The following is a 26839-nucleotide window of genomic DNA, read 5'->3' on the forward strand; positions in this document are numbered from 1 at the left end:
AGCACATTTTTCAAAGACCTGAAGAAACCCTTCTGTTTCCCCTGCCACCCACCCTCCTTTCAAACCCCACTGAAGCATCTGCAAAACCATCACAACCTGCAAACCTGCCTATTTGTTTGGCAAGCCAACATTTCTGAGGGCTCTTGGTACATAAGCATCCAGTACACCATCAGCTTGGAGATGTAAAAGTACAAAACAACAAAAAGAAATACCTTTTTCATCTATATATTCAGCATCCGGGACAATATCTCGTATCCATTTTCTCTGCCCCAAGTCTGTTGCAGCTTAGAAAAGAGCTGATTACACATTTCTTTGAGGAACACCACATCACAACACAGTAAAATTACACTTCCTCTCTCAAACTCCAACTACCTCACTATTCAGTATGTACCAGTTTTATTTTGCATTTTACAATGTGCAGTGCTCCCCTGCTTATTTGCTAGGTTTGTGCTGCACAAATACCACATACATAGGTACATAATCCCCGGGGAGGATAAAAGCTTACCTGTCACATCACAAAAGTATTGAAATATTACCCCCTTTGAGCATCTCATTTTGTTTATCTATTGTAAGAAAAGCATGCTGTAAAATTCAAAACAGGGGTGCTAGGTTGATTTGCTTACATTGACCTATTTGAGGAAGGTATTTATATCCCACCATTTCAAAGGCTCACAAGGTGTGGGTGACTGTAGGTGGGTCTGGTGCTAGTGGCTGGAGACAGTGGATGAGCACACAGTTTAATGGGTGGTGCCAGTAACAGAAGTGGCCAGAGACAGTGGTGGACATCCTAATGAATATTTTCAGCACAGGCACTCACATTTGTGGAGAAGTGTGGCTCACTGGTTAGAGGAGGCAGACCCTGATGCAGAGGTCAGACCCGGGACCAGGGTTCAATTCCCAACGCGGCAGGGTCTTGAGCTCAAAATGTCCACGGACTCGATAATTCTCGCCTCGGTGCCTACTCGAATCATGGGTTCACACTCTGCAACTCTGGGCAATAGCTTGCTTAATCTCCACTACGGTCCCACCGTGATGGGATGCCTGGTCTTCACCTTGGGGATGCCCAGTAGGGGCTATCTTGCAGGGAAAGCCAGGACGGGTTCCCAAAGCAAGCGCTAAGAGACCTGTCGGTGATTTGGCGCTATATAAATCGAAATTAACATAACATAACATTTACCATAAATTAAACACTGGCTAAATAAGTCCTTTCTGGCACTGTACAAGCAGAATGAAATATTGAAGGGCAGACGGGCTAAGACGATGACTGTTCAGGAGCCTGTGCCCTTTCTGCTCTCATTTTATTTATTGCCAGTTAATATAGGCATCAAGCTGTGTCAAATATTATATTATTCTCTTCCAGATCCTTCACTACCTGAAACACATTCACTTTAAGACTCCTACAGGGGAAGAAATATCCTTTGATGTAAACGGAGATGCCCCCGCTACTTATGACATCCTGAATGTGCAGATATCCCAGGATGAGGAATTCCGGGTGGTAAAAGTGGGCAAGCTAGACTCAGCTGCACCGAATGACAGAGATATCATTATCAATGCTGGTGCCATCATATGGGGTGTCGGGTATATTCAGGTAAGGGGAAGTATAGTATGGGGTGGGTGTCAGGTAAGCACACACCAGATATCCACCTCCAATGTACAGCCGGAGTGCCACATCTGAGTTGGGCCACTTGGCACATCGGCTTTCAAGCAGCAATAAAATAGCTAGAATGACAGCCATGTTGGTGGGATACAGATGCTACAATATTAATATTGTATGGGTAGAAGTCTAAGAAATATAATATATCCTGTAACCACATCTATATTCCTCCATGCTCAACAGCCTCGCCCAATTCCTTGAATTGGAGGCTTCCTCACAATAGTCATTACCAGGCTTCAGTCAACTGTGCCTTTCTCCTTTCTAATGGTAGGGGCTGGCTCCTCTTCACACACACCAGACAGTGCATCTCTTCTGTATCCCAACCTTGACAAAGTAAATTTTCCAGTTCCCAATAGTCAATTTAAATGTACTTCTCCAGAGAGGCCAATAAAGCACCCAGCAGAACAAGTCATACAGTCTTACTTGGAATTCGATGTACCTCAATCACTTAGGTCTACTATCATATCTACATTCTTCTGTGTTGATATCATAGGAGAAAACCAGAGTTAATCCAGGGGTTAATGAAAAAAGGCTGCAAAAGGCTGCTCCAGCACTGCTCCGTGGTCAGCCTGCCATGTATGAGCCAAATCCAAGGCGAGACAAAGACCTTCCTTGCAGCTGATTCCCTCGGATGAGCCATTACTTTTAGATCAGAGTGGCAGGTTATGGAAGGGCTTGTTTTTCTTGTTGACCTGTACACCGGCTACATTGAATTCTGTCACTTCCTCCTTCTAGTGATGCAACTTGACATGATTAACATGGGGCATCCGGAGAGGTTCCTTGGTGGTACGAATGTTAATTAATTACTAGTCCAGGTTCTTCGTGATAGGCTATGGACCAAAGCATTTGTCTTCCAGCCAGTGCTGTGTGACCTTGCACAAGTGCAACAGGCAATACTGTGCCAGCAGTACGCTGTCTTGTTTCAGGATTTTGTGACCTTGACTCACTGATACATCATTTTGTAGATAGATCCAAACTATGGTCCATCCTTTTGGACTATGGACTGGACGAAGCTCTTGTTAATTTCCTGGCCTACCTTCATACTGACCTTAAGGCACAGGTCAGGATCGGGACAGGCGGGGAAGTATCAGGTCCCATTAAAATAGGTAGGGGGGTAAGACAGGGGTGCGTTTTAGCCCCCCCTGCTTTTTATCATTTATATCAATTGCCTAGCTAAATCTCTAAAACAAGTGACTACAGATGTGCCAACTATCCAGGAACAACTATTACCTGTTTTATTATATGCAGATGATGCGGTTCTTATGAGCCGCACACCTAATGCCCTCCGTTTACTCATTAAAACTTTTGTTCAATATATGGAGGGTTTAGATCTGCACGTGAATTATAAAAAATCTTTTATCATGGCATGAGGGCCTGGGAAGCAGGAGCTCAATACTATACATGTAGGGACAGATAAATTAGAATCTGTGAACACTTTTCCGTACTTAAGGTTGGTTTTCGCGGCAAACGGCTCATGGAATGGGCATTTGGGCCACGCCACGGGCAAGTTCTCGAAAGCCACCAATTCTATTTTGAGCCTGTCACACCCAAAGAAAATAAGCGCCACTAGAGCGATGTAAAAATTTTTTAGGCTACAGTGTGTACCTGTAGCAACATATGGGGCAGAGGTCTGGGGTCTAGGGACAAGTCCCATCATTCAAAGAGAGGAAAATCGGTTCTGTAGAAGAATGCTGGGCGCCCCTATTTCATCTTCTGAGTTCATTTGTCATAAGGAATTAAACCTTCCTTATACATGTGATTTTATTAGAACTAGACCAGCTCTATTCTGTATTAGGATCTGGAGGAACAATTCAGCTGCCCTAACACAGGATATCATAAAAGATTGTCTTAAATGCGAAAAGGGCCTAGCTATCCCCTGGCTTGCGGGAGTCTCAAAGACATTGAATGCCGTAGGCAGGGGAGATCTCTTCTCTGATCCATCTAGGATTGAGCCTCAAGATAAGAACGAGGTCAAACAAGTTTTATATGCATTTTATAATTCAGAGAGAATGGGAAGGGAAATACTTAAATCCACCGTTGCGACATGCATGGGGAATTAATTGTGAAGACAACCACTTCCACCCTACCTCACTCTCCCCATGACTAACTGGGAAAGATCACTGTTATTCCGCCTTAGGGCGGGCTCTGTAAAATTTTTATTGGGTTTCCCTTTGGGTTATTGTCATACAGCACACTACAACCCATGTCCGTGCGATGGCATAAGTACACAGAATGATTTGCACTTCCTATTTTTCTGTAAATTTGATCTTAAGTATATTAACTGGTTTTTAAACCCATATTTTAGAAAAAGAAGACCCCTCTCTCTAGGGGAGTCTTATTTAATGTTGCTTTCACTGGACACAGATGAACTAACCTTTCGCACAAGCACTTTTTAAGACTGATATCTCGCGTACGCAAAATGATGGAAAATCCCTGAAAATTTGATCTATGAGAGCTCTAACAACTGTAAATTGAATCTATTTTATGAAATGGTACTGTTTGTTTTTATGTTGTACTTTTATGGATTTTATGAAATTCGAATAAAGGTCTTTTGAATTGAATTGACTGCAATTTTGACCCACAAGAACAGGATGTCAGCTAAGCCCTGTGTGACACTGATCCAGGTTTATATGACCCTGGGCCAGCATCTGGCCCAGCAGTTTGTGGTATGGTCCCAGTGTTATGTGACCTGGACCCACAGTGTGTTTTATCTGCCCAGTAATGTGTCATCTTGACTGAACTCTGTGTGATCTTGAGTCTCTGCTCTGATTTAGGCCAGTACTCTGTAATCTCGTGCTAGTGCTGTGGGTCTTGGCTATGCCCTGTCCAGTCTTGGCTCACCCATTTCAAATCTTGGCCTAGTGCTGTGTTCCGAAGAAGGCAGACTCTGAAAAGAGCAGGGTGAGCATGCGATGAGCAGCATGGACATTCCATTGGTAATCATGCCAAAACTCACAATGTAGGCAAGAGATATTAGGTTTTTTTTTTTTTGATTTCAAGAAAATTTTATTGATGAGAATAATGGTAAGAATAATGAATACAAAAGACAATATAAGTGATACAATTGATGCAATAGAGATATGCAAAGGGCTAAAATTGATATTAAAACCAAGAAATCATATATATATAAGGAGCATTAGCCTGTGAGGGATATAGATTTCAGTAAGTAAAAGCCTCTATCAAGGCAATAAAACAGACGTATCACTATCAAAATGTGGAGAAGGGGATAGGGAAGGAAACAGAAAGAAAAAAGAAGAGAGGAGAAAAGATAAAGAGCAAAAAGAGGATGAGTAGGAAAAGAAGACAGGAAGGAGAGAAAGGAAAAAAGAGAAGAGAAGGATTCCCACATGACTAACCCAGCCTAGAGACCAAATAGCAGACAATAATTAGACAGACACATCAAAAGAAACTGAGGAACCAACCCTTTGGAAGACAATTCCATATAATCATCCAACACTTTCCAAACCCCACTAGAGATCGATGGAGAGAGGTGAGCTTGATCAACCGAAGTGTGTGCACTGCGTAAAAAGGAGACCCAAGCCCACCACGTATGATAGGAAACCGATGCAAAGGATTTCCACTCCATAAGAATAATTTTCACCGCTACAGTCAGGAGAAGATCCAACAACTGTAGCTCCAATGGATCTAAAGGGAGAGGAGTAGGGGCAGCCAGTGGGCCTAATAAAATTACGGGGAAGGAAAGTTGGAGCTCAATACCAAAGATAAGAGAGAGATGTTTCTGAATGAGGTTCCAAAAAGGTTGAAGCAAGGAACAATGAAAAAACATATGAGGAAAATCGCCTACCATCAGGCCACAGCTCCAGCATAGGTTGTCCACTTTAAGGTTAAGTGAGTGAAGACGTACAGGCGTCCAATGGAGGAGGTTAATAGAAAAAAACTTAGACTGCATTAAAGAAGGCGCGATTTTATTACGAAGAGAAGATTTACCAATTAATTGCCAAGTTTCAGAGGAAATATGCTCTGTAACGGCAGGATCAAAGTGATGTAACCACTTTTGATGAGCAACCGTCTGGTCGGGGAGTGAAGTAGAGGACAGAAATTTATAAATTTTGGAAGCAACATGGCCCGATTTGACCCAAATATGAAAAAGTGAAATGGTAGAAGAAGTAGGATGAAGACGAACTTTGGCAATGGCCACCTTAATTTTAAGAAAAGTATAAAAATCAAGATTCGTTAAGGAATGCTTCTGAGCCAAGGTAGAGAAGGGTAATGGCTCATCAGAAGCGCCATGGAGATGTTTAACAAGAGAGATTCCTTTGCCTGCCCAATAGGAGATTAGGGTGGGAGAAATGAGAAGCTTAAATTTGGAATTCCGCCAAATAGATGTCCACCTGGTTTTATGCAACGGAATTGCCACCTTCTTGTCAATTTTCCTGACCGCCGCAATTGTATCAAGAATGATAGACCGGGAAAATAGGAAATGCAAAGTGGATGTAGTGCAAAAAGAGGCAGTAGTCAAAGGAGATGCTAAATGCTGTTCTATGAGCAGCCAAGAAGGAACATGCAGGGATGGTGGAGAAAACCATAAAGCACCTTGAGACGCTAAAAAAGCAATCTGATATTTCTCCCAATCAGGAAAATTACAACCACCCATATCACAAGGACGACGTAAAAATTTATATGCAAGTCGAGCACGTTTGTCATTCCACAAAAATTTAGAAGTCAGAATATCGATTTCGCGAAAAAAGGAATCTGACAATTTAATCGGCAGCATGGAGGAAACAAAATTAATAATCGGCGTGATCATCATTTTGAGAGTTTGGAGGCGGCCCCACCAAGAAATATGTTTCGGAGACCATGTATCCAAAAGACGACGCACTTTAAGTATAGTCTGAGATTCATTATAGGCAATAGTGGCAGACAGAGTAGAACAAAAATAAATTCCTAAGTATTTCAAGTGTGTAGACTGCCACTTAAAACCCGCTGATCCCATATGCGCGGGGAAACAATAGGCATTCAAAGGGAACATTTCAGTCTTGTCTTTATTTAGGGTATACCCCGAAACCGAAGAGAATAAGGAAATGATGTTAGAAATAGCCGGGATTGCCAGAGCAATGTCGTCTGAAAAAATAAGAACATCATCTGCGTATGCAGCAGTTTTAATACAGTTAGGGCCAAAGGAGAAACCCTTGATATCAGGATGTAGGTCAATCAAACGAAGAAGAGGATCAATGGATAATAAAAATAAGAGCGGGGATAAGGGACAACCCTGTCGAGTTCCCTGACTAAGATTGAAAAAAGAAGACGTAGCACCATTAACTCTAATGTTACCTTTGGGTTGAGAATATAAGGACATAATCATATTAATGAAAGAGTCGCCAAGATTGTGCGCGCATAAAACAGCACGCAGAAACGGCCAAGAGACCTTGTCGAAAGCCTTTTCCGCATCAAGGGCCAAGGCCGCGGCAGGAAGTGAAGAGCGTTTGGCAGCCCCGAGAACATGACAGAAAGTGCGTATATTGTCACGCGCAAGACGGCCTTTCACAAAACCAGTTTGGGAAGGATGAACAAGAAGAGGGACAAAGGATTCTAGTCTTTTGGCCAGGATTTTAGCAAAAATCTTTGCTTCCATGTTAAGGAGAGAGATAGGTCGGAAATTTTTAGGATCCGAATGATCTTTCCCCTCCTTCGGGATCACTACTATAGTAGCCTCAGCGGCCGTGCCAGATACAGACCCACCTTCAATAAAAGAGTCAAAGACAGATTTTAATTTGGGGACAAGTGTAGGAAGAAAAGTTTTATAAAATAAGATTGGATACCCATCAGGGCCTGGAGCTTTACCAGACCGAGTAGCTTTAATCGCAAACTCAATTTCGTCGGGGGATATAGGTTTATTTAAAAAAGAGCGATCAGCATCAGAAACCGACTGAATCGGAACCGATTTTAAAAAAGCTTGACACTGGTCAAAAGAGGACTGATTAGAAGGAGTATACAGCTTATTATAAAAATCACGAAAAACTTCAAGTATGTCATGTGTTTGGAATTTTTTAGAACCGGTGTGGTCAGTAATAGAAGAGATCTGCGAGGATTTAAAAGAGAAGTCCTGAAATTTTAATGTAGCAGCCAAGATTTTCCCAGCTCGATTTTTTAACAACAACTTCTTCGATTTTTGAGCTTGTACCCCAATATAGGCTCTTTTAGTAACAATGGTATTATATTTGTATTTAAGTAACTTTATTTGCTGTAAACAAGTGGGATCCTTAGAATGCCTGAAGGACGCTTCCAAAGCCTTTATAGCAGATGACAAGTCTGTAAGTTCTTTTTTAATATCCGAATTACGTTTGGACATACATTTAATGACCTGACCACGGAAAGTACATTTAAAGGAGTCCCATAGAACAATTGGGGAAGAGACAGAGCCTTCGTTCTCACGAAAAAAGGTATCTATAGCTTTAGAGAATTCATCAACCTGAGAAGAATCATGTAAAACTTCGGTATTCAATCTCCACGAGCGAGCGCGTGATTTAGGGGCAAACGGTGATAAAGTAAAAGTGACCGCAGCATGATCAGAGATTAAAATAGGATGTATAAGCGGAGAAGAAGAAGATGAAACAAGAGAAGAATGAACTAAGAGATAGTCAATACGAGAGAAGGACGAGTGAGGCGAAGAGAAGAAAGAGAAATCACTACCAGTGGGGTTATGAAGACGCCAAATGTCTTGAAGATGAGTAATGGAGCACATGTTAAGCATTTGTTTGTGCGATTTAGGAGGACGAAACTGGAATGCAGAATTCCTATCTAAAAGAGGGTCCATTGGTAAATTAAAATCACCCCCAACAATAAGATTGCCAGAGTGCGGGGTGTCATTTAGTTTTTTGGTAACCGATTTCCAAAATGATGGATCATCAATATTAGGTGCATAAATATTCATCACATACAGCTCATGCTGGCCATCCGACAATTTAGATAACAACCAACGACCGTCAGAGTCATGCTCGGAAGAAAGTAGCGATAAACCAGAATTCTTGGAGATTAATGTAATAACTCCATTTCGTTTACCCAGGGCATCAGAACAACCAACATCCGAAACCCATTCCTTCCTCAAAAACAACGCTTCTTTGTTAGTGACCTTGGTCTCTTGAAAAAGAACCACATCAGACGATAGGGATTTACAATAATCTAAAATTTTTGACCTCTTCACCGGATGATTTAACCCCTTAACATTAAGGGACAATACATTCAAACCCGGCATGGAAAAACATAAAAATCAAAAAACGACAACAAGGGTGACAGAAACATGACCAACGACAGAACTACAAGGAGCCAATCTTCAGGCAAAAGAAACACTGTGGGAGGGTTCATTTGGGGAATCCAAGAAAAAGAGAAAGGGAGAAGAAAAGAAAAGAGAAAAGAAAAGAGGGAGATAAGAAGCAGGAGGGAAGGTCTAAAAGAGACCAACATCATACTAAGGAGAACGTGGAAGAGGGCAGATGAGGGACCCGCACCAGGAGGAAAATTGAGTGATATCAATAGCCCCAAAAAAAATATTAAGCTGATAGCAGTAATAGAGGACTTGGGAACAAACAGAAGTAGCAACGCAAAAACGTCAAGATAATACAATTAAGCTTAACATAACAAATGTAATTGAATAATCACAGAACGGCAGCAATTGAAAATAAATAGACTAATCAATAGTATTGAAAACTAGCAGAGAAACTAATGAGAACCAACAAAAGCATAGGGTAACTCATGAACAATAGGTAAATGGGTGACGTTCAAAATGCATATTCGAAAAATAGCAATATAGTGAATAAACCAACTATAACTGTATATAAAACAATATATCCCTGAAGAGGAGATACATAGGTAACAAGGAGGCAAGATAGTGCAAAAAAAGAGATAAAAGAAAGAGAGAAAAACTACACATATGAAAAAAAAACAAAAGAAATATGAAGATAGAAACGTCATGAAAAAAGAAGAGTGATTCAAAATAACAGTGACCTAAAGGAAACCATAGCAAGCAGAAACAGGAAAATAGTGATGAAGAACTAACACAAGTAGCAATCCAAAACAACTAGAAAAATGTAAATAGGCAATACTGAACTAGGAAAGCTTGCATAAACACTTATAGTTAGCAGTCTAATATCAAAAATACATAGGTAAAGGAATGCATACAATCCGAGAAACTGGATTGAAAATAACCAATGCAAGAGGTAACCAGAAATAGTAGAGAAATTAATGAAGGTCAAAATGCATATTCGAGAAATAGAGACATCGTACGTGAACAAACACTACCTGTAGATAAGAACAACAGATATCTGAAGTGAAAGTAGATAGGAAAGAAAGGAAAAAGAGAGCGCAAACAGAACTTGAGATAAACAATGACCGAAGGTAAAGGTCAGAAGAGCGGCAGAAATGGAGAAAACCTAACTAAAAAAAGAGAGAAATAGATAGAAGCAGAGAAAAGGAAAAGAAAGAAGAAGAAGAGAACAAAAACCCTTACGGATATCAGAAGAACAGAAAAAAAAAAAATCAGAAAAAGTCTAGCAACAGCCTTGGAAGGTAAAATCGACAAATAAACTCAACATGAGAGAGAAGAGAACCAGAGCAACAAGAAAATACAGCCAGGAAAAATAAGAAAGCACATCAAGTGCCCGAGGCACTAGCAGACTGCGAAGTCGCCTTCTGAATCTCCATCTCTATCTCCAGCTGGTTGTCCAGGAATGTAGATAAGTCAGCCGGTTCATCGAAAATTCTAGAACGACCTTTATAAGTAATGCGGAACTTCGATGGACCAGAAAACGAAAAAGGAATGCCCATTTCAGAGAGACGTTTACGAAGATTAAGGAAACCCTTTCTTCTTATGACAGTATCTCTGGCAAAGTCTTGAGAAATTGAGATACGATGACCATCCCAAAGAACTTGTTTAGCTTTGCGCATATGAGAGAGAATCTGTTCAGTATGCTGATGACGCAAAGGCTTAAAGATGATTGCTCTTGGCTGGGTTGCCGCTTTAGACCGAAACGTTGGAACACGATGTGCTCTTTCTATCTCAAACTCTCTGTGAAATGAGATTTGTAAGGTGTCTGGAATCCAATGAGATAAGAACTCTATCATAGATGAAGATGACTTCTCCGAATCTTCCGGCAGGCCAAAAATGCGTAGGTTAGATCTACGATTACGATCCTCCTGCTCAGTAAGATCTCTGCGCAATGCCGCCATTGAGCGCTCCAAGTGGTTAAGGGATCTGGAGTGTTTGTGCATACCATCCTCCGCAGAACTAATCCGTGATTCCGCAGTCGAAACACGAAGAGAGAGGGCTTTAAAGTCATTCCTGATAGCAGATACCTCCACTTGCAGTAAGTCTGTGTTAGTTTTTGTGGACTGTGCAATATCATGCACCTCATTAAGGCGTGCCAGTATGGTGTCCAGCGTGGAAGTAGAATCTGAATGAGTAGACTCAGGCGTAGGAGACACCGACTTAAGCCTTTTCAGCGACGTGCCAACATCTTTAGAGTCTTTGGTATTCAAGGAACGACCCATATTGGCAGCCATGAAGGAGTAGCCGCTGAGAAACAATAAATAACCACTTGAATGAAAAAAGTGCGCAGACTGAAGTCCAAAAAAGTACAGATATAGCACACTGAGCTCAATAGGCGCAAAGGAGAGAATAGCGGCGGACTTACATGCCAGGTAGATAGGTAGTTACTGAGTTAGATAACTACAAGTAGTGCAGGAGGGTTCAGCAAAGAGTTCTTGCGAAAAATACCACACTAGTATAATAGAACTGCCCTAAGAGAGAACAGCGCGAGGCCAAGTGAATTGCCAGCCGAGTAGCAGGAAAAGAGCATAAAAAAGGAAACATTTTTACCAAATGTAAGCATCAGAGCAGAAACTGCCAGGACAGACCCCACGAGCTGCAATAATGTATCCACGACAGCATTCCTTAGGAGAACAGCCAAGTGCGTCAGGAGCAGGAAATGGCGGCCATCCGTGAAGAGAATGAGCGTCTCGGACGCCTGAGGCAGAAATCATGCAGCCTGTGACAGAAACAGCAAGAAAACACCGTCATTTCGTCCCCTGCATATTCCGCTGCTGAATACCACAGTTTCCGCTCACAAGGGCGGCTGGGGAGCGGAGAAATAGCCGGCCGGGAGCCTCTTGCCACGGAGCTCAAGCGCGGACCGCCATGCTGAAGCGGCGCGCAAGCCACGCCCCCCAAGAGATATTAGGTTTAAAATGATATTTGAACTTTCTCCTGTGCCTTTTCCTTCGTCGGATAAAGCTAATAGGTAAATACAATTCTTGAAATGCAGGTCTCTGAAATTAACTCTTACTCTAGAGGGTGACAGTGCACTTTACAAATACATGTAACATAACTATTACCAATATATCGCCTCCAATACACAGGGTCCTTAATGTGGGGGTGGGGGGGGTCATGGCCCATTCACATATCTCTACTATCATGGAAGAAGGTTGAAGGGACACCTCCTGCACAGCAACTTCAGCACGCGCACTCACATATCACTGCTTTCCCAAAGTTTTGTTGTTAGGAGTCAATATCAGTGCTGTCCTCAACTTCGCCTCGCTTCAGCACCACCGTTTTTAAGAGCTCCTACATTCAAGGACTCCATCCTCGTTTTCTCTTAAATGCATGCGCCTCTCTTGCATGTATTGGCCACACCGAGCCATGCCAAGGGTTCTCAGAATGATTGTGGCAGATCAAGAACATTGGCCATCCCTGTGTGTGGTGCCAGACCTGCACAGTGTTTTAGGCCAGCACTGTGTGGCTGCAACACTATGGGATACTTGGCAATGGTAGCATGGTATGTGAAGTTGGGTCATTGCTGCATATGGATGAGCACTGTGTCATAATGGGTCAGTGCTTTATGATTCTAAGCCTACAATGTGGGATACTGCCACAGCACTGTGTGATGTTGGCCCACCCCTCTACAAGTGCTTCTAATGCACAACATTTACTTACAGGAAATGACTATGCATCTGATTAAATATTTATTGGCTTTTTCGAGAAGTGCAAGTTTGACAATATAAACAATGTTGTTCTATGTGAACAGAGCCTTATCGCTTCTATGGTTGGATTTCGGATGTGTGCACAGTTACCCACAAACAGTGCATATGATTGACAGTGCAGGTCCTGACTGGACCCGGCTCTGTTAATCACAGAATGACCCTGAGATTCCAAACACCTGGACATCCTTGGCATAAAGCACAAGCGCTGCTGAATAGTTTAGCAGCGCTCAGCATAGGGGGGCTTTGGACACCGAGAACTTGGTAACCGAGGGCCTGACATACAGAGTGCCAATTGACAAAAAAGTGGTCACAAAGTGCGCACTAACTTTTGTGAATCAAGTCTGGTTTCGTGATCCACCTAATGAACCAGTGGCTGAGGTCTCAAACTCACCATTCAGAGTGGGCTGCAATTTCAACTACCTCGTCTGTATTCCCTGAGGGACGTTGCAACTTGCAATCTACTCCAATTGGATGCTATCACTGGGATGGCGAAGTGCTTGTCATTTTGATAAAGTACATTTTGTTTTAAATGTAGCTGATTTTCCGTAAAGAAAATGGGCATGCATTTAAAACAAGGTATTTAAAAAAAAGAAAGTTTAAGAGTTGACAGTGGTTCTCTTGACCACTGTCCACATCCAAACAAACTTACATTTTTTCATTTACAACCCATCCTGCGTGGGGCGACGTCGTAATCTGGGGTTACAACGGTTGATTATTGACTTTTGTGCCACCTACATGTATATAGTTTGTTTGTACACTGCACCTAGTACACTTCACCCCTAACTCTAGAGCTTCCCATCCTCAAACATCGGCACCTTTTTAGAACTGATATGCTATGGGAACCAGTACACTTGCAAACCAAGGGGCATATTACCAACAAAGTGGCGAAGAAAGGCGTTAGCCGCCTTTGCTTAACGCCTCTCTTTGCCACTTCGGAAATGCAAGGCTGCACTATTTTACCAAGGATATGGTGCAGCTTAGCGTTTCCCTCTACGATGGCGATAAGTTTTACAACTTAACGCCAGCGCAGGCAGGGAAGGTTTGTTTATGTACAGGAAGGAGTTCCTTCCTGCACATAAACAAAGCTTAAATGCCATTTTGTACCTTACATGTTTGCTGCTTCATGCAGCATCCATGTAAGTTACAAATTGAAATTTTTAAAAAGAGGTTTGTTTATGTACAGGAAGGGATACCTTTCTGTTCTTAAATTCGGCGCTGCCACCTATTATCGCCTCTCTTGATAATGGGTGGCAGCGTTGAAGTGAATGGGTGTTGCGGTTGAACGCCCACCGCAACAACAACTGAACCCCCCCTTTCACAATGAGTTTATTGGGAAAGGGGCCCTATCACCAAGGCAGCGTTAAGTCAATTAACGTGGCTTTTAGCCACGTTAATTGACTTAACATTGCCTTGATAATAGGTCAATGCAAATATCGCTGCCTTATCAGCAGAAAAGTGCTGATAACGCGGCGATAAGATGCTTGATAATATGCCCCCAAGTATTCTCGGCTTAAGACACGCTTTAACTACCCACTTGCAGCTGGAGGTTTTCTCCTTTGTGGGAGAGAAATGACTTTGCAAATAACTATTTGTCTCTAACTTCCTCTGTCCCATTGTGCATTGAACAATCTGCCAATCTCCACAATCCCCACTGAGACGGCCTCATCCTCTGCAGCAACGAGCCTACCATGGAGGAGTACCAGTACTCTCCACAGCAGTGAAGAAATAGGGTTAGCAATAACAATAAGTGCTGGTGCTCAGTGCCTGTGAGCACCGGCCCATTTAAAGCACTGAAAACAGATGTATGACGTTACGTTACAACGCATACTTTGACAAGGCCTTACTTTACAACACAATTTTTACAATGCAACATCCATTACAACGCATTCCATTACAATGCATGCCATTACAACAAATTTTTAAAAACTACCTTTACAGCGCATTCCATTACATCGCATACTACCTTTACAACGCATACCATTACAACGCATAACATTACATTGCATGTAAGGTAAGTATTGGAAAGTGTAGGGGTAAAACTTACTATTCTAACTCCAAGGGGTGCAATAGCAGGGTAAGTGTTGGATAGTGTAGGGGTAAAAATTACTATTCTAACTCCAGGGGGTGCAATAGTAGGGTAAGTGTTGGATAGTGTAGGGGTAAAAATTACTATTCTAACTCCAGGGGGGTGCAACAGTAGGGTAAGTGTTGGATAGTGTAGGGGTAAAAATTACTATTCTAACTCCAGGGGGTGCAATAGTAGGGTAAGTGTTGGATAGTGTAGGGATAAAAATTACTATTCTAACTCCAGGGGGTGCAATAGTAGGGTAAGTGTTGGATAGTGAAGGGGTAAAAATTACTATTCTAACTCCAGGGGGTGCAAAAGTAGGGTAAGTGTTGGATAGTGTAGGGGTAACATTTACTGTTCTAACTTCAGGGGGTGCAACAGTAGGGTAAGTGTTGGATAGTGTAGGGGTAAAAAAATACTATTCTAACTCCAGGGGGTGCAATGGTAGGGTAAGTGTTGGACAGTGTAGGGGTAAAAATTACTATTCTAACTCCAGGGGGTGCAACAGTAGGGTAAATGTTGGATAGTGGTACTATGTGTTGTAATGCTATGCGTTGTAATGTTATGCGTTGTAATGACATGTGTTGTAGTGGTATGCGTTGTAGTGTCATGCGTTGTGATGGTTGCGTTGTAATGGCATGCGTTGTAATGGATGTTGCGTTGTAAAAGTTTTGTTGTAATGGTAGTGCGTTGTAAAAGTTGCGTTGTAAAGGTTGTTTCCCCTGAAAACAGGGTTGAATTGGGAGGCAAAGGACTGCATAAGAAATTAACTACGTTGAGCACCTTATCATATTATTCTAGGAAATGTATGGATGCCACTTTTGATGGCTTGTGATGAGTGTTGATAGCTGTGATGGGATGCCAGCTGCTGATAGGCTCAATGCTTCCCCATTAGAGTGATCTGGAACACCCTGAAGATCATGGAAATTACCCAACATGTATTTTGAAAGATTAAGAAGGTGAACCAAACAGTTTATTTAAATTAAACGTTATAATTTAGTCAGGACATCAAAACATTGCTACTCATATGTCCTTCACAAGGTTTAGAGTTCATTTTAGCCCAGCTCACCCCCTTAGGTGGCAGAGACGGATGTCTGTGCAGAAATACAGTGATCAGATACAGAACATGCTTTAGGACCAAAGTGTTCTAGCATAATATTAAGTGTGAAATACTTTCATGCCTAAATATTGTATTCCGAATATTGACTGCCATCTGATAGTGAAAAAATACACACATTTCAAAATATAAAATGCACTCCACATCCAGGTACTTTAAAGTTACACATATGTGGATATGAGACTGGTGGTGTGTATCCTTAGTATCGAAGTCAGAATTACAACTGAAATAAATATAGAAGAAAGAATATTGTGAGTATCAACATATTGCGGTATTATCTTTGAAAAGTATATTGTTTTCTTGTTATCAATTATTAAAACCTCACTCAACCCCATGAAACCTAAAGAAAATAAGATTGAATAGCCAGTTCAAAAATTTGAAAAAAAAGCTTTTTAATAATACCTGTAGAACTTTACCCAAACAACTATAAAAACCACCAATGTAAACAATATATAACATTATGAAAATAAGCAAATTCAATCTGCAAAAATAAATGATAAAAATAAACACTGTTTAATAAACCACCCACCCAAAACCCACAAATATTTAAAAAAAACTATTAAATATAAAATACTATCTGAGAAAGCACAGTTATTTAAATACACTTGAAACAATACCCACCAACACTTTTCTAAAACCCAACAACTCAAGACATAATAACATAAAAATATGAAATATTAATAATAACATAAATAAATAAAAATTAGTAAAACAAAAGAGAAATCATCATTAAAAAAGCTTTATACAATCATAAAAGCATCACAATCATTAACAGCCCTATCATTAAGATAAAAAGATACTAATAATATATTACATTAATAAAAAGAAGGCAAATCCAATAGTTAGAAGTTTTAACTTGGAAACAGCTGAAAACTTTCAACATTAAAACAGACCTGAATATTGGGCAACATACATAAAAAAATACAGGGCAGGCTTTCATTGTCAAAATACATTCACATTTAGAATAGCTTTAAAAAATTGTTTTGGTAATTATGCATAATATTTACAGGAAAAGACAAAATGTTCAAGGGATTCCATGGAACACTCATCACAAAGACACACTAAAACCGAGCCGTTGTCATACTGGACAAAGGGAAAGCAAAGTAAAGATCTTATAGTCCCTCAATGGGATTTAGCTAAAAATGATCTTTCCCACGGGCTCAGGGCCTAGCTCAGATATTGCTTGAGACTAGTTGTAGATTGTATAATCATCACACAAGATGGGTTTCTGCAACTGGTCTTGCTCCGTGGAGATCTGGGTGAGATTAAAAAAAACAGTTTGGGATATCAGGTTTGGTAAGGGAAGATGGAGATGAAAAAATATCCTCCCAGCCAATAGATGTAGCTGTAGATCTCATGTAGCTCATCCAGGGGATAGCAAAGCCCTTCTCACAGTTGAAGCACTCAACAATGATCTCTCTATTCAAAGTGGTAAATTATTTTGCACAAACAGAAATCTAAAGTGTAGGAAGTAGGATCTGCTTCTTATGGCTACCCCCACTATTTGCTGGATGTGATGCTATTTTTGACTAGTCTGACTGGGATCCTGCTAGTCAGGACCCCAGTCTATCTGCTTTCTCCTTAAACTGTTAGGTTATGTACTTAGGTATACTCCAGATTGGATACTGGGGCACCCTTGTCAGTCCCTAGTATATGGTACACATATACCCAGGGCATAGGTACCCCAGAGGCCTCCCATGGGCTGAAGCATGTATTATGCCACCCATGAAAGGCCATGCTAAATGGAACTGCAGGTCTGCCATTGCAGCCTGTGTAAGTTTGTGCATGCACCACTTACTTAAGATATAGGTTTACTATATCTAAGGGTCACTGCACGTAAAACCTATAAGTCACCCCTAATGCAGGCCTTGCCAATCTTGACGACAGGGCACTTGGTTCTAAGTGAGATGATGCCTATGCATAAGCAGGATACCCCTGCAGCCTTCAGAGTCCATTCTCCTGGGTTCTCAGTAATGCAGCCATAGACTAACATGGAGGGGCATTATGTGACCGCATGATGACCAACTCTAATACGGATGAAACAAACCCTATTGTGTTTGGTGTCAAGCATTTTGGAATGATACCTCCACACCGGTAACTGGTGTGGGAGGTATCATTCCACCCCTCAGAAGCAAGCTTTGTGGGATCCCTGGTGTTCCTGGTACCAGCCTTCTAGTCCCAGACAGCACAAAACGGTTGCTGCTGACCAGAGACACGTTTCTGCCCTCCTGCTGCTGATCCATGCTCGAACAGGGGAAGGCATAACAATAGGCATCCTGTGACCACCTCCCGCTTTGGCATGAAACTGGATGAAGGACAACCCTCTCCCATGGGTACATAAGGGCTTACCTGGCTGTAGAACCTTAGATTCGATGTGGACAAGATTCTGATCAGGAAACAACTGCACTTCGACCATCTGGACACTCTGGACTTCGCTAGACTTCGTTTGGGCCCAAATTCGTCTCCCACTCAGTCTTCTGCATTGTCTGTACCCGTGCACCATACAAGATCCATGTAGGCCCTATGAAGCATCAAGGACAACAGAAAATAATCTCCCCTGGAGTGAAGGAGTCACTCTCCTGCATTCGCAGGCACCTCAACACTGTTGACCAGTCTGCTGATCCTGAGCTCCTATGGACTCCAAAGTGTCCAGCAACACAGGAGGTGGGTTTCTACATTGCTCAAGGCCCGAGCTGCCCTCTTACCAAGTTTAAGGCCTGTGTCCCTTGTGGGCGCTGCAATACCCAAACCCCTGTGCACTGCAAGCATTTGCAAGTACACGCGCTTGTTGGCATTTCCTGAACAAGTGCATTGGGCTCTGAGTAGCCCCAACCTCTGGCACCATTTCTTACCAAAAAAATGACCTCTTTGCACTGAGTGCTCCGTGGGCTGTTGTTAGGTGAAATAGCTCGAAGTCCTCTTGTGACTCCTGTGCCTCCAGCCTGTGGGTCCAGTTGAGGGTCAACTTTGCTTTTCTTGGGCTCTGCTGGTTGCTCCAGGCTTGCCCTGACTTTCCTGTGTGTGGTGAGCCTCCTGGGCCTTGCTGGTCTGAATCGTACACTTCATTGACCTTCTACGTGGATTGCCATTGCCAAGGCTTGTTGGTGCTCGCACCAGACACCGACCCCTCAGCACTCGTCATCCTTTGTGGGACAGCTCGCATCCAGCTCCTGTTTATCCTTGAAGTCTAATGGTCCCCACAGATGCAGAGTTAAGGACTTGATCAACCAACCTGTACCAGCCGACATCATTGGGCATTCGTCTACCGAGCCTCTGGTCACTCTAAAGTGACCCAGACTCTGTCTCCTCTGCTTTCAGGTACTCCTCGACAAGAATCCACCTTTGGATTCCAATGAACACTTTTCTCTCTTCCAGCAGCAGCTCTTTTTCAAAGTCTTCCATTGGGTTCGACAACGGCTTCTCTGGGTAGGTAACTTGGGTACCTTGGAATCCACAAATGGGGCTGCTGTCTAACCTCATGCCTTCCAAAGGGTTTATTTGAAGCCCACTGGGAAGGGTCCTTAAACTTTAAAACTTCAACTGCAACTTTCCCATAGACTTGTACGGAGTACGCGGTCATGTTCCCACACTGCACATGCACTCAGTGGGGTCCCTATCAACTCACCTTGGGTGGTTCCTTGGAGTCCCAGTGTCATGCAGTTCCTATAAACCTATATAGGATCTGCGCATTTAGACAAGATACACTTTAGGATTGGTGTCCGGACTGATTCTAAACAGTCCTACCAGGTATGTTAGACTCTATACCAGCTAGCTTACAGTGCCACTAAAAACCTCTCTTACCAAGGACAGAATAGTTCTTGGCAACCATCGAACATGACAACCCTGATCCCTCAAGATCGTGGAAACGGTGTACTATTTTTTGCTCTGTCACTCATGCTCACATTGTCTCAGAGAGATAGACAGAAATAACGGTGGGGAAGTTTTTCTTTAAGTATTTATTGAACCAGCGTCATTCTAGTGTAAAATAGGTGTGCTTAAAAAAACCACTAGACAGTAACAGATATAAATGATTATAAGGTCTAACAGAGTAAAAGGATGTTAGATTTCTACCATTGTGCTGAAACAATAAATACAGGCAAGTATATAAAATAAATGACAGTAGAATGCGTACTTATACGATGCTACCTTAACTAGATGTACCTAAGTGTACCTAGCATGTATGTGAGTGTTAAAGCCAAGACTCCCTCTAGGGTAAAGTCAACCCCATTACCTAAAGCGAGAGACTGTGGGACCCCGTCTTGGTCTAGAGATAGACACCCCACAAGGGATGTCAGACCAGTGCGAGCTGGAGTGTCTGCGTGCAGGAGCCTCAGCGTCTCGCGTCAGTATGTCAGCATGGAATTCCTTTTCTCCTCTGACTACATCAGCAAGATATGGTGCTTTTATACTCAAAGTGGTACCCCCAGGGTATATACCTTGCTGGATGATGGACGGAATGACCATTATATATAGCTATTATGCAGGAGATGGTAGACCTGCCGTCCTGCTGTGATTCAAAGAATCCTCATGCTTATTGAATGAGGCTTCAGCTTTTCGGAGAAAACCCCATGTCATCTTTGAACATTACTGTAACTAGGTAAAAGGTCAGTACTAGGAACCGTTATGTAGTGTAATGGTAGGGGAGAATATAAGTGAAAGGTTAGGGGACTACCTGAGCCTATATTAGGGTACCTATATGGAACATAGCATCCACTCCTCATCCGACTGGATGGCATACAAAAAATTCTACGTACAGCTAAACGTGGTATGCAACTATTATTAAGTCCATTAAAAATAGTACTTAAAAATGTAAAATTCCTAAAAAATGCTAAAAAAGGAAAAATAGTGCATGCAATAGAAGTCTGTACTAAATAAGTTCCTATATATAGTGCAAACAATGGGAGACTGAAAGCCATGTGTTTTTGTTTAAAATTCCAAATTTCGTTGTTTTTTCAAAAAGGCAGAATTTTTACAGGACACAATGAGCAACAAGTTTGTGTGTCCTGACTGGGAGACACAACCTCACTGTTGCCTGCAATCGCAGACGATGGTCCCTGCAACAACTCACAGATCAGGTCAATCGAGCACAGATGTTCCTCCGTATTCACCACAGCCACTGCTGGGGATTTATGAGTGTCATCCAAGGCCTGAGTATTGGTTGAGGAGCCGGCATCCTTACCGACAGAAGCAGAAGCACCCTGTGGTGGCTCTAAGAATGCAGACATCAATATTGGAATATTCTGAGGACACTGCAGAACAGGGGTAGTTATCAAGTCCAGTAAATGTCTGGTAGGGCAAGTGTTGAAAGTGTTAGACAGAGATCCAACACACATTCTTGCCTGCAGAACAGGCATCAGAAGACAGACAGAATATGGTTGATCCAGACTGGTCTATGTGACAAGAACCAAGACTCGCTCAGTTCTCAAAGATGAGGTGTGCCCAGATGTTTTTTTCCTAGCTCCTTCGTGACTGGGACATCCATTGCGTAGTAGAAAAATGACAATCAGGATACCTGCTATTAGAAACTGGATCAACAGAAACCCTCCTAAAATGCTTCAGATTACGGAGTGTATGTAATTGGGAACAACTCTGAGGATTGTCTGAAAGATGCTTAACAGTCTTAAATAGGTGGACAAAACCCGTCGTATCAGACATGTTAAAGATACGTTGTACCATTTCTGTGAAATGGAGAGGGCAGTTTGTTCATACTAGTGTCTGTATCTCAACCGAGGACTTTGCAACCTGGCGATCATATGTTTCTCGGGCGGAGGTTAAGGGCATGGTTTGCTGTAGAGGCATGGCTTTCATTCGGCTCAGAGTATCAAACCCTATAAAGGAAACATTCAATGAAGGCCATAACACCACCTCCCTGATTGTATGGGTCACTGGAAACAATACTTGCATAGAGCAAGTAACCCTGGAGCTTACAGTGACAAGATGCCTGCTAGATTCACACAACAACCTTGATCATTTAGCATCAAGTAACTCCCATTTGATAGCAACTCGAACACTGGATTAATCACGTCAGCTGGAGAGCCATTCAAGTGACAGGATAAGTTAGCAACTGAACCATTACAGGCCCCGTGAAGCACGATATCCTGGCATATGAGAGATTCACTTAAGGAATTCTTGCAGTTGGAACCGCTAAGGAACACTTCCATGTCACCATTCCTACATCAAAATCTGTATGGTAATTTCCAGGATTCCTTGATGAATTTCCTACCCATCGCTTCAAATCTACCTGCCTATTGTTGCTCTAGGCAAACCTGAAACTGGAAATTTGTGACCGATAGTGTTGTATGGCCATGGATTAACCATTCTGTGGATGGTGGGGAAACATTGTTTACAATGCGGTCTTTACACCGCACGACCTTTACCACGCAGCTATTACAACTCAAGTTATTACTACTACTTGCGCTGGATGGCGCACTTGGTTAAGGAATAGTGTGATTTTCTATTCCAACACCTTCCCTACTGTTACGTGGGCTGGAGTTGGAATAGACAATTATATTAATCCTCAATCCAGCGCCCTCCAACGCAAGTTGTCTTAACAACTTGCGTTGTGAAAATCGCATTGTAAAGTACCGCAATCAAAATTATCGCGTTGTACTGTCGTACATCCGGATGGTGACTTGGCCACAGAAAAAGGATGCTTGCTCAGTTTTTAATGCACAGCATTGCATATTTTGCTTCCCTTTGTGGCATTGTTATCTGCTTTTCAGTTAGATTATACGCAGAAAAGAGTGACGCACTGTTGATAAACCGCCATGGCACATAACCAGTGCGCAATGATTGCAGCGTCCAGCTTATTGGCATAATAGAACGTAGTTATGATTGTCTGTGTGTAATATTGTCTAGTCCTGTTCTAGTAAATCTATAGCAGAAGATATAATGTTGCCCAGTGATTAAATCCAGGATGTTAATGTAGTTATACCATTGTCACCTACAGCTAACACTTTTTCTAGGTTATTTTATCTATTTCACGAAGTCTCTCCGCAGCTTCTTGTTAAGAGATTTGCTAGATTTCGTTATAGACAGCGCAAAATAAACTTTTTTGATGCACTTTCGGGGACCTAATAAAAAATCCCTTAGATCCACCTCATCTGAGAGTAAGGATAAGTGCTGTTTTCACCTGGGACAGTGTTGAGGTTTTTAGCCAATCGAGGCACAACTTCCCAAACTGTATGAGGTCACCACCCCAGATGTTCTCTCTGTACATATTGTGGGTATGGCCTATGGATACTAAACCCTTTGGTTGTAGCCCTGAATCTAAATTGACATATGTTTGTGTCTATTGGCCAAACTAACCATGCTTTCCAATTGGGGTCTGAAGTATTGTACTGCATGATGTCATCTATTGTATCCCCTCCGCGTGATGTAGAATTGATTGGTGAAGGTGTGGGAAACCTTGGGGTGTTCAAATCCTTGTTTTTGGCTAGTCAAAGACAGGAAGCCTGGTGCACTGTTTCATTCAGGAATATTATCTGTTGCAGATCGAGGTACCCTCTACATAGTGCTTCTGTTCCCTGAATTTGTCATTCTTTAGAACCCCAGACTAATTTTGTGTCTATAATGTCCTTCCATAAGTCAAAACCCTGTCCAGACAGTTGGGAAATAAAGGATGCAGAATAAACCTGTTTGTTGTTGGTCAGCCTATTTTTCTGTGCAGGTGTAGGTGCAACCTTACAGTAATATGAGGTCGGGTCAGAAGTGTTAAACCCTGAAAAAATTGATATTTTCCGTGCAAATGTTTTCAAACTACCTTTTGGTGGTGTTGGGCAATATTTCATTGGTGGTATGTAAAAACATTACATGAGATACTGGATTTGTGTAAAAAGTGATGAGCATAATGATGGCAAAAGTACATGCTATCAAAGTCAAATGTGTCCTCTAATATTTCATTGTTTGGAAATACAGTGGATTTTTCCAAATCAGGCAACATAATATTTACAGTTTCAAAATCCCAATCATCAGAAAATGTACTGAAAGTAATGATATTGTTGAAATGTGGAATGTGGAATCTTCAAAAGTTCAGTGGGGCCAAATACATCATAATCAATTTTGTCCCAAACTATTCCATCAGGATTTGAAACAACTGTAGTGTTCATGGAAAACAAGTCTCTTTGTTAACGATGATATGATGTGTGAGGTTTCACAACCAAGTACACATTTGATACTGCAGAGGGTTTGGGAGATATTTTCCTCCCAAACATACAGTTACTAGGCCAATCCAGACCAGAAAAAACAATATTCCAGATAGGATCCAGAGCTGGAGCCAAGTTAACACTAAGTAAGTCTTTTTTTGAAAAGTATAGAATTCACAAATGTGTTGCTTACGGGAAACTGGAACTGGCATGGTCTCAGGTTCACTGGGATCAAGAGAGAAGGTATCATATCAATGAAGTAGCCAGATGCATTTCGATCAATCTTTGGTAGCTCGGTAGGTTGTGGTGAACCGGTAGGGGTTTCTTGTTGAGGCATATTGATGTAGACATCGGTGGGAGGACAAATTGATATTTGTCTTTCATTTGTTGTTTGAAGTTCTGTTCCCAGAGGAACAAGCTCGATTTCATTGTTGGAAATTCCATCACTTTGAATTGGCGACTCTTAGAATGTTATGAGTCTTTCTGTCTGAATTTCCAGTATGGTTGCGAGAGGAGAGCATCAGCTACCCAGGAGCCCACAAGGCCTACTATTCAGTATCGGCCACAAAGTGTGACTTGATTAGATCAATTGAGACAAATCTCTTTTCCTTTTTGCCGGCAAGAGGCGGAGAAGTACTGTTCTTGTACCTTTGACAGCCAGGACAGGCACAGGCTTTCTGTATGATGGCCCATATTGTTCCTTGTCCTTGATATTTTCTGTGACCAGATCCCCGACTCTTGGGATCCAGACAGGTCTTGCCGTTACTGAGTTTACTTCCCCAGTGGCGGTGCGTTTCACTTGCACATTGATGGGTAGCCTCGTTTTTAAGTGACAGATCTTTTCAATGCATGGAGGCAGGTATCTTGTCAGATACATTCTTGCCCCGTGTGGAGTACCTCATGGATCATCACTTAGCCCAACCCTTTCTAAGGTTTACCTGAGCCAATTGGCTCATATAGTGCAGGTGTTTGGACTATCCATCGTATCATATGCCGATGACACCCAGCTAGTGATCTCGGTGGCAGACACTCTTAACTCCAACCATCGGCAACTAATCCCCGGCCTGGAAAAAATAGGAACATGGATGGCCGATTGAAGCCTCAAGCTTACCGTGGATAAAACTGAGCTTATGATCTTAGGTAAAAGTGCAAACCCACGCACTGAGCTTAATTGACCAGCAAACTGGGGACCCCCTCCTACCCTGATAACCTCCATAAAAAAACCTGGGATGTGGCTGGACCAGAACTTAACCATGGAGATGCAAGCCAAACGATTGGCGGGGACCTGTTTTGGCATCCTTTGAATGATTTGAAAAATTCGGAGTCTACTCCCAGAGAAATCAAAAAGAAGGGTGGTACAAGCCTTGGTAGTCTTGAGACTTGACTATGGCAGCTCTCTATACCTTGGCTCCCCCAAATATGTCACAGACAGGTTATAGGTGGTGCAGAATGCAGCAGCTAGACTGCTTCTAAAGATGCCCAGGCACCGGTCAATAAGATCATCCTTGAGGGAGCTATACTGGCTCCAAATTCTGGCCAGGATTAAATTTAAGGTCCTCTGCCTAGCTCATAGAGCCATGCATGAGAGAGGCCCTATTATGTTGTGAACCTTTATTTCCCACTATTCCACCCGTAGATGTCTCAGGTCAGGAGCACATTTTCTGTTGAATACAACAAAGTCAAGAGCTCAAGGTGGGGTGGAAGATCTTTCTCACATCTGTTCCCCAAAATTTGGAACAGTATGGATCCAGAACTACAATTAATCAAAAATTAACAGTGTTTTTAAAAAAACTCAAAACGTGGCTGTTCCCTTAAATTTCATGCATGATATCTGCCATCCCTGTTCAGTGCTGGGATGCCTGCGGGTAGCCATTCACTTTATAAATCCCTAAACCTAACCCTAAACCTCACCTCATTTTCTCCACAAATCTGGTCCGCAGCGGCTGATACGCTGATTGTGCAGAGGGCTGGTCTAATTGGGCTCCTCATTTCCACTCATTCACTTCCCCCTCACCACCTGAGTCAGCGGTTCAGTTGCACCAAAGGCATTTGCCTATTTACTTTGATGCAAATAGATGCATGCAGAGGAGAGCAGTAGGGACTGTTTGTTTTATCAGAGAGTTTAAATTCTTTTTAATCACTGATCTGAACTTTTTTCTTAAGTTACTTGCACTTTAAAACTTTCCTGACAAACTTAAACTTGCTTACTGTCTGTTATTCCGTCCTCGTCTCATTTTCTCCACAGTCCTTGTCTGCCGTGGCTGATACAGTGATTGTGCGGAGGGCTGGTTGAATTGGACTCCTCATTTCGGCTCACTCACTTCCACCTCTCCAGCTGAGTCAGCGGTCCAGTTGCACCGAAGGCATTTGCCTTTTTATTTAGATGCGAAAGGACGCGTACAGCAGGTGCGCCGCTGGCGTGCCGAAGGCGTGCCTAAGGCAAGCCCGTCTGCACCCATCAGCGTCCCGGAGGCAACCCGGCTCCAGCCATGCTGCCCAGTTTCCCACTGACAGGACTCTACCACATCATTGTAAGTGTGACAAACTGCTCAGCTTAAAACTGCCAGTATCCTGCCAATACAGTACTGTAGACCCTAATATTGAAAACAGCTTTCAGTGTCAAGACTGCAACCGGAATCTCCTCCAGCCTAGAGAGCTTACCCCCAAGTTCCCACCTTGCAGCAATAAGCAAAAGAACGTAAAGAAAACAGAGTCTCTCACAGCCATACTTCTGAATTGACGTTCTATGCAAAAGCATGACCTACTGCTAGATGAACAGCCAGATCTCCTATTTCTCACTGAGAACTGACTGTCTGAAGCCTCCAACCTCATCATCTCTTTGGCCATCCCTACAGGCTACAAAA

The 26839-nt window shown here is 42.3% G+C and overlaps 1 protein-coding gene across 1 annotated transcript in view; it reads left to right on the forward strand.

Annotated features, from left to right (window-relative positions):
* Positions 1-26839, forward strand: part of LOC147693351 (vomeronasal type-2 receptor 26-like) — a 172843-nt gene that overhangs the window by 75588 nt on the left and 70416 nt on the right. The window contains exon 4 of the mRNA XM_086935945.1: positions 1361-1588. Within this exon, the coding sequence (XP_086792071.1) occupies positions 1361-1588 (228 nt within the window). The remainder of the gene's footprint in view (positions 1-1360; positions 1589-26839) is intronic.

This window comes from Lissotriton vulgaris, chromosome 8 (assembly GCF_964263255.1).
Source record: "Lissotriton vulgaris chromosome 8, aLisVul1.2, whole genome shotgun sequence".
Taxonomy (NCBI): Eukaryota; Metazoa; Chordata; class Amphibia; order Caudata; family Salamandridae; genus Lissotriton; species Lissotriton vulgaris.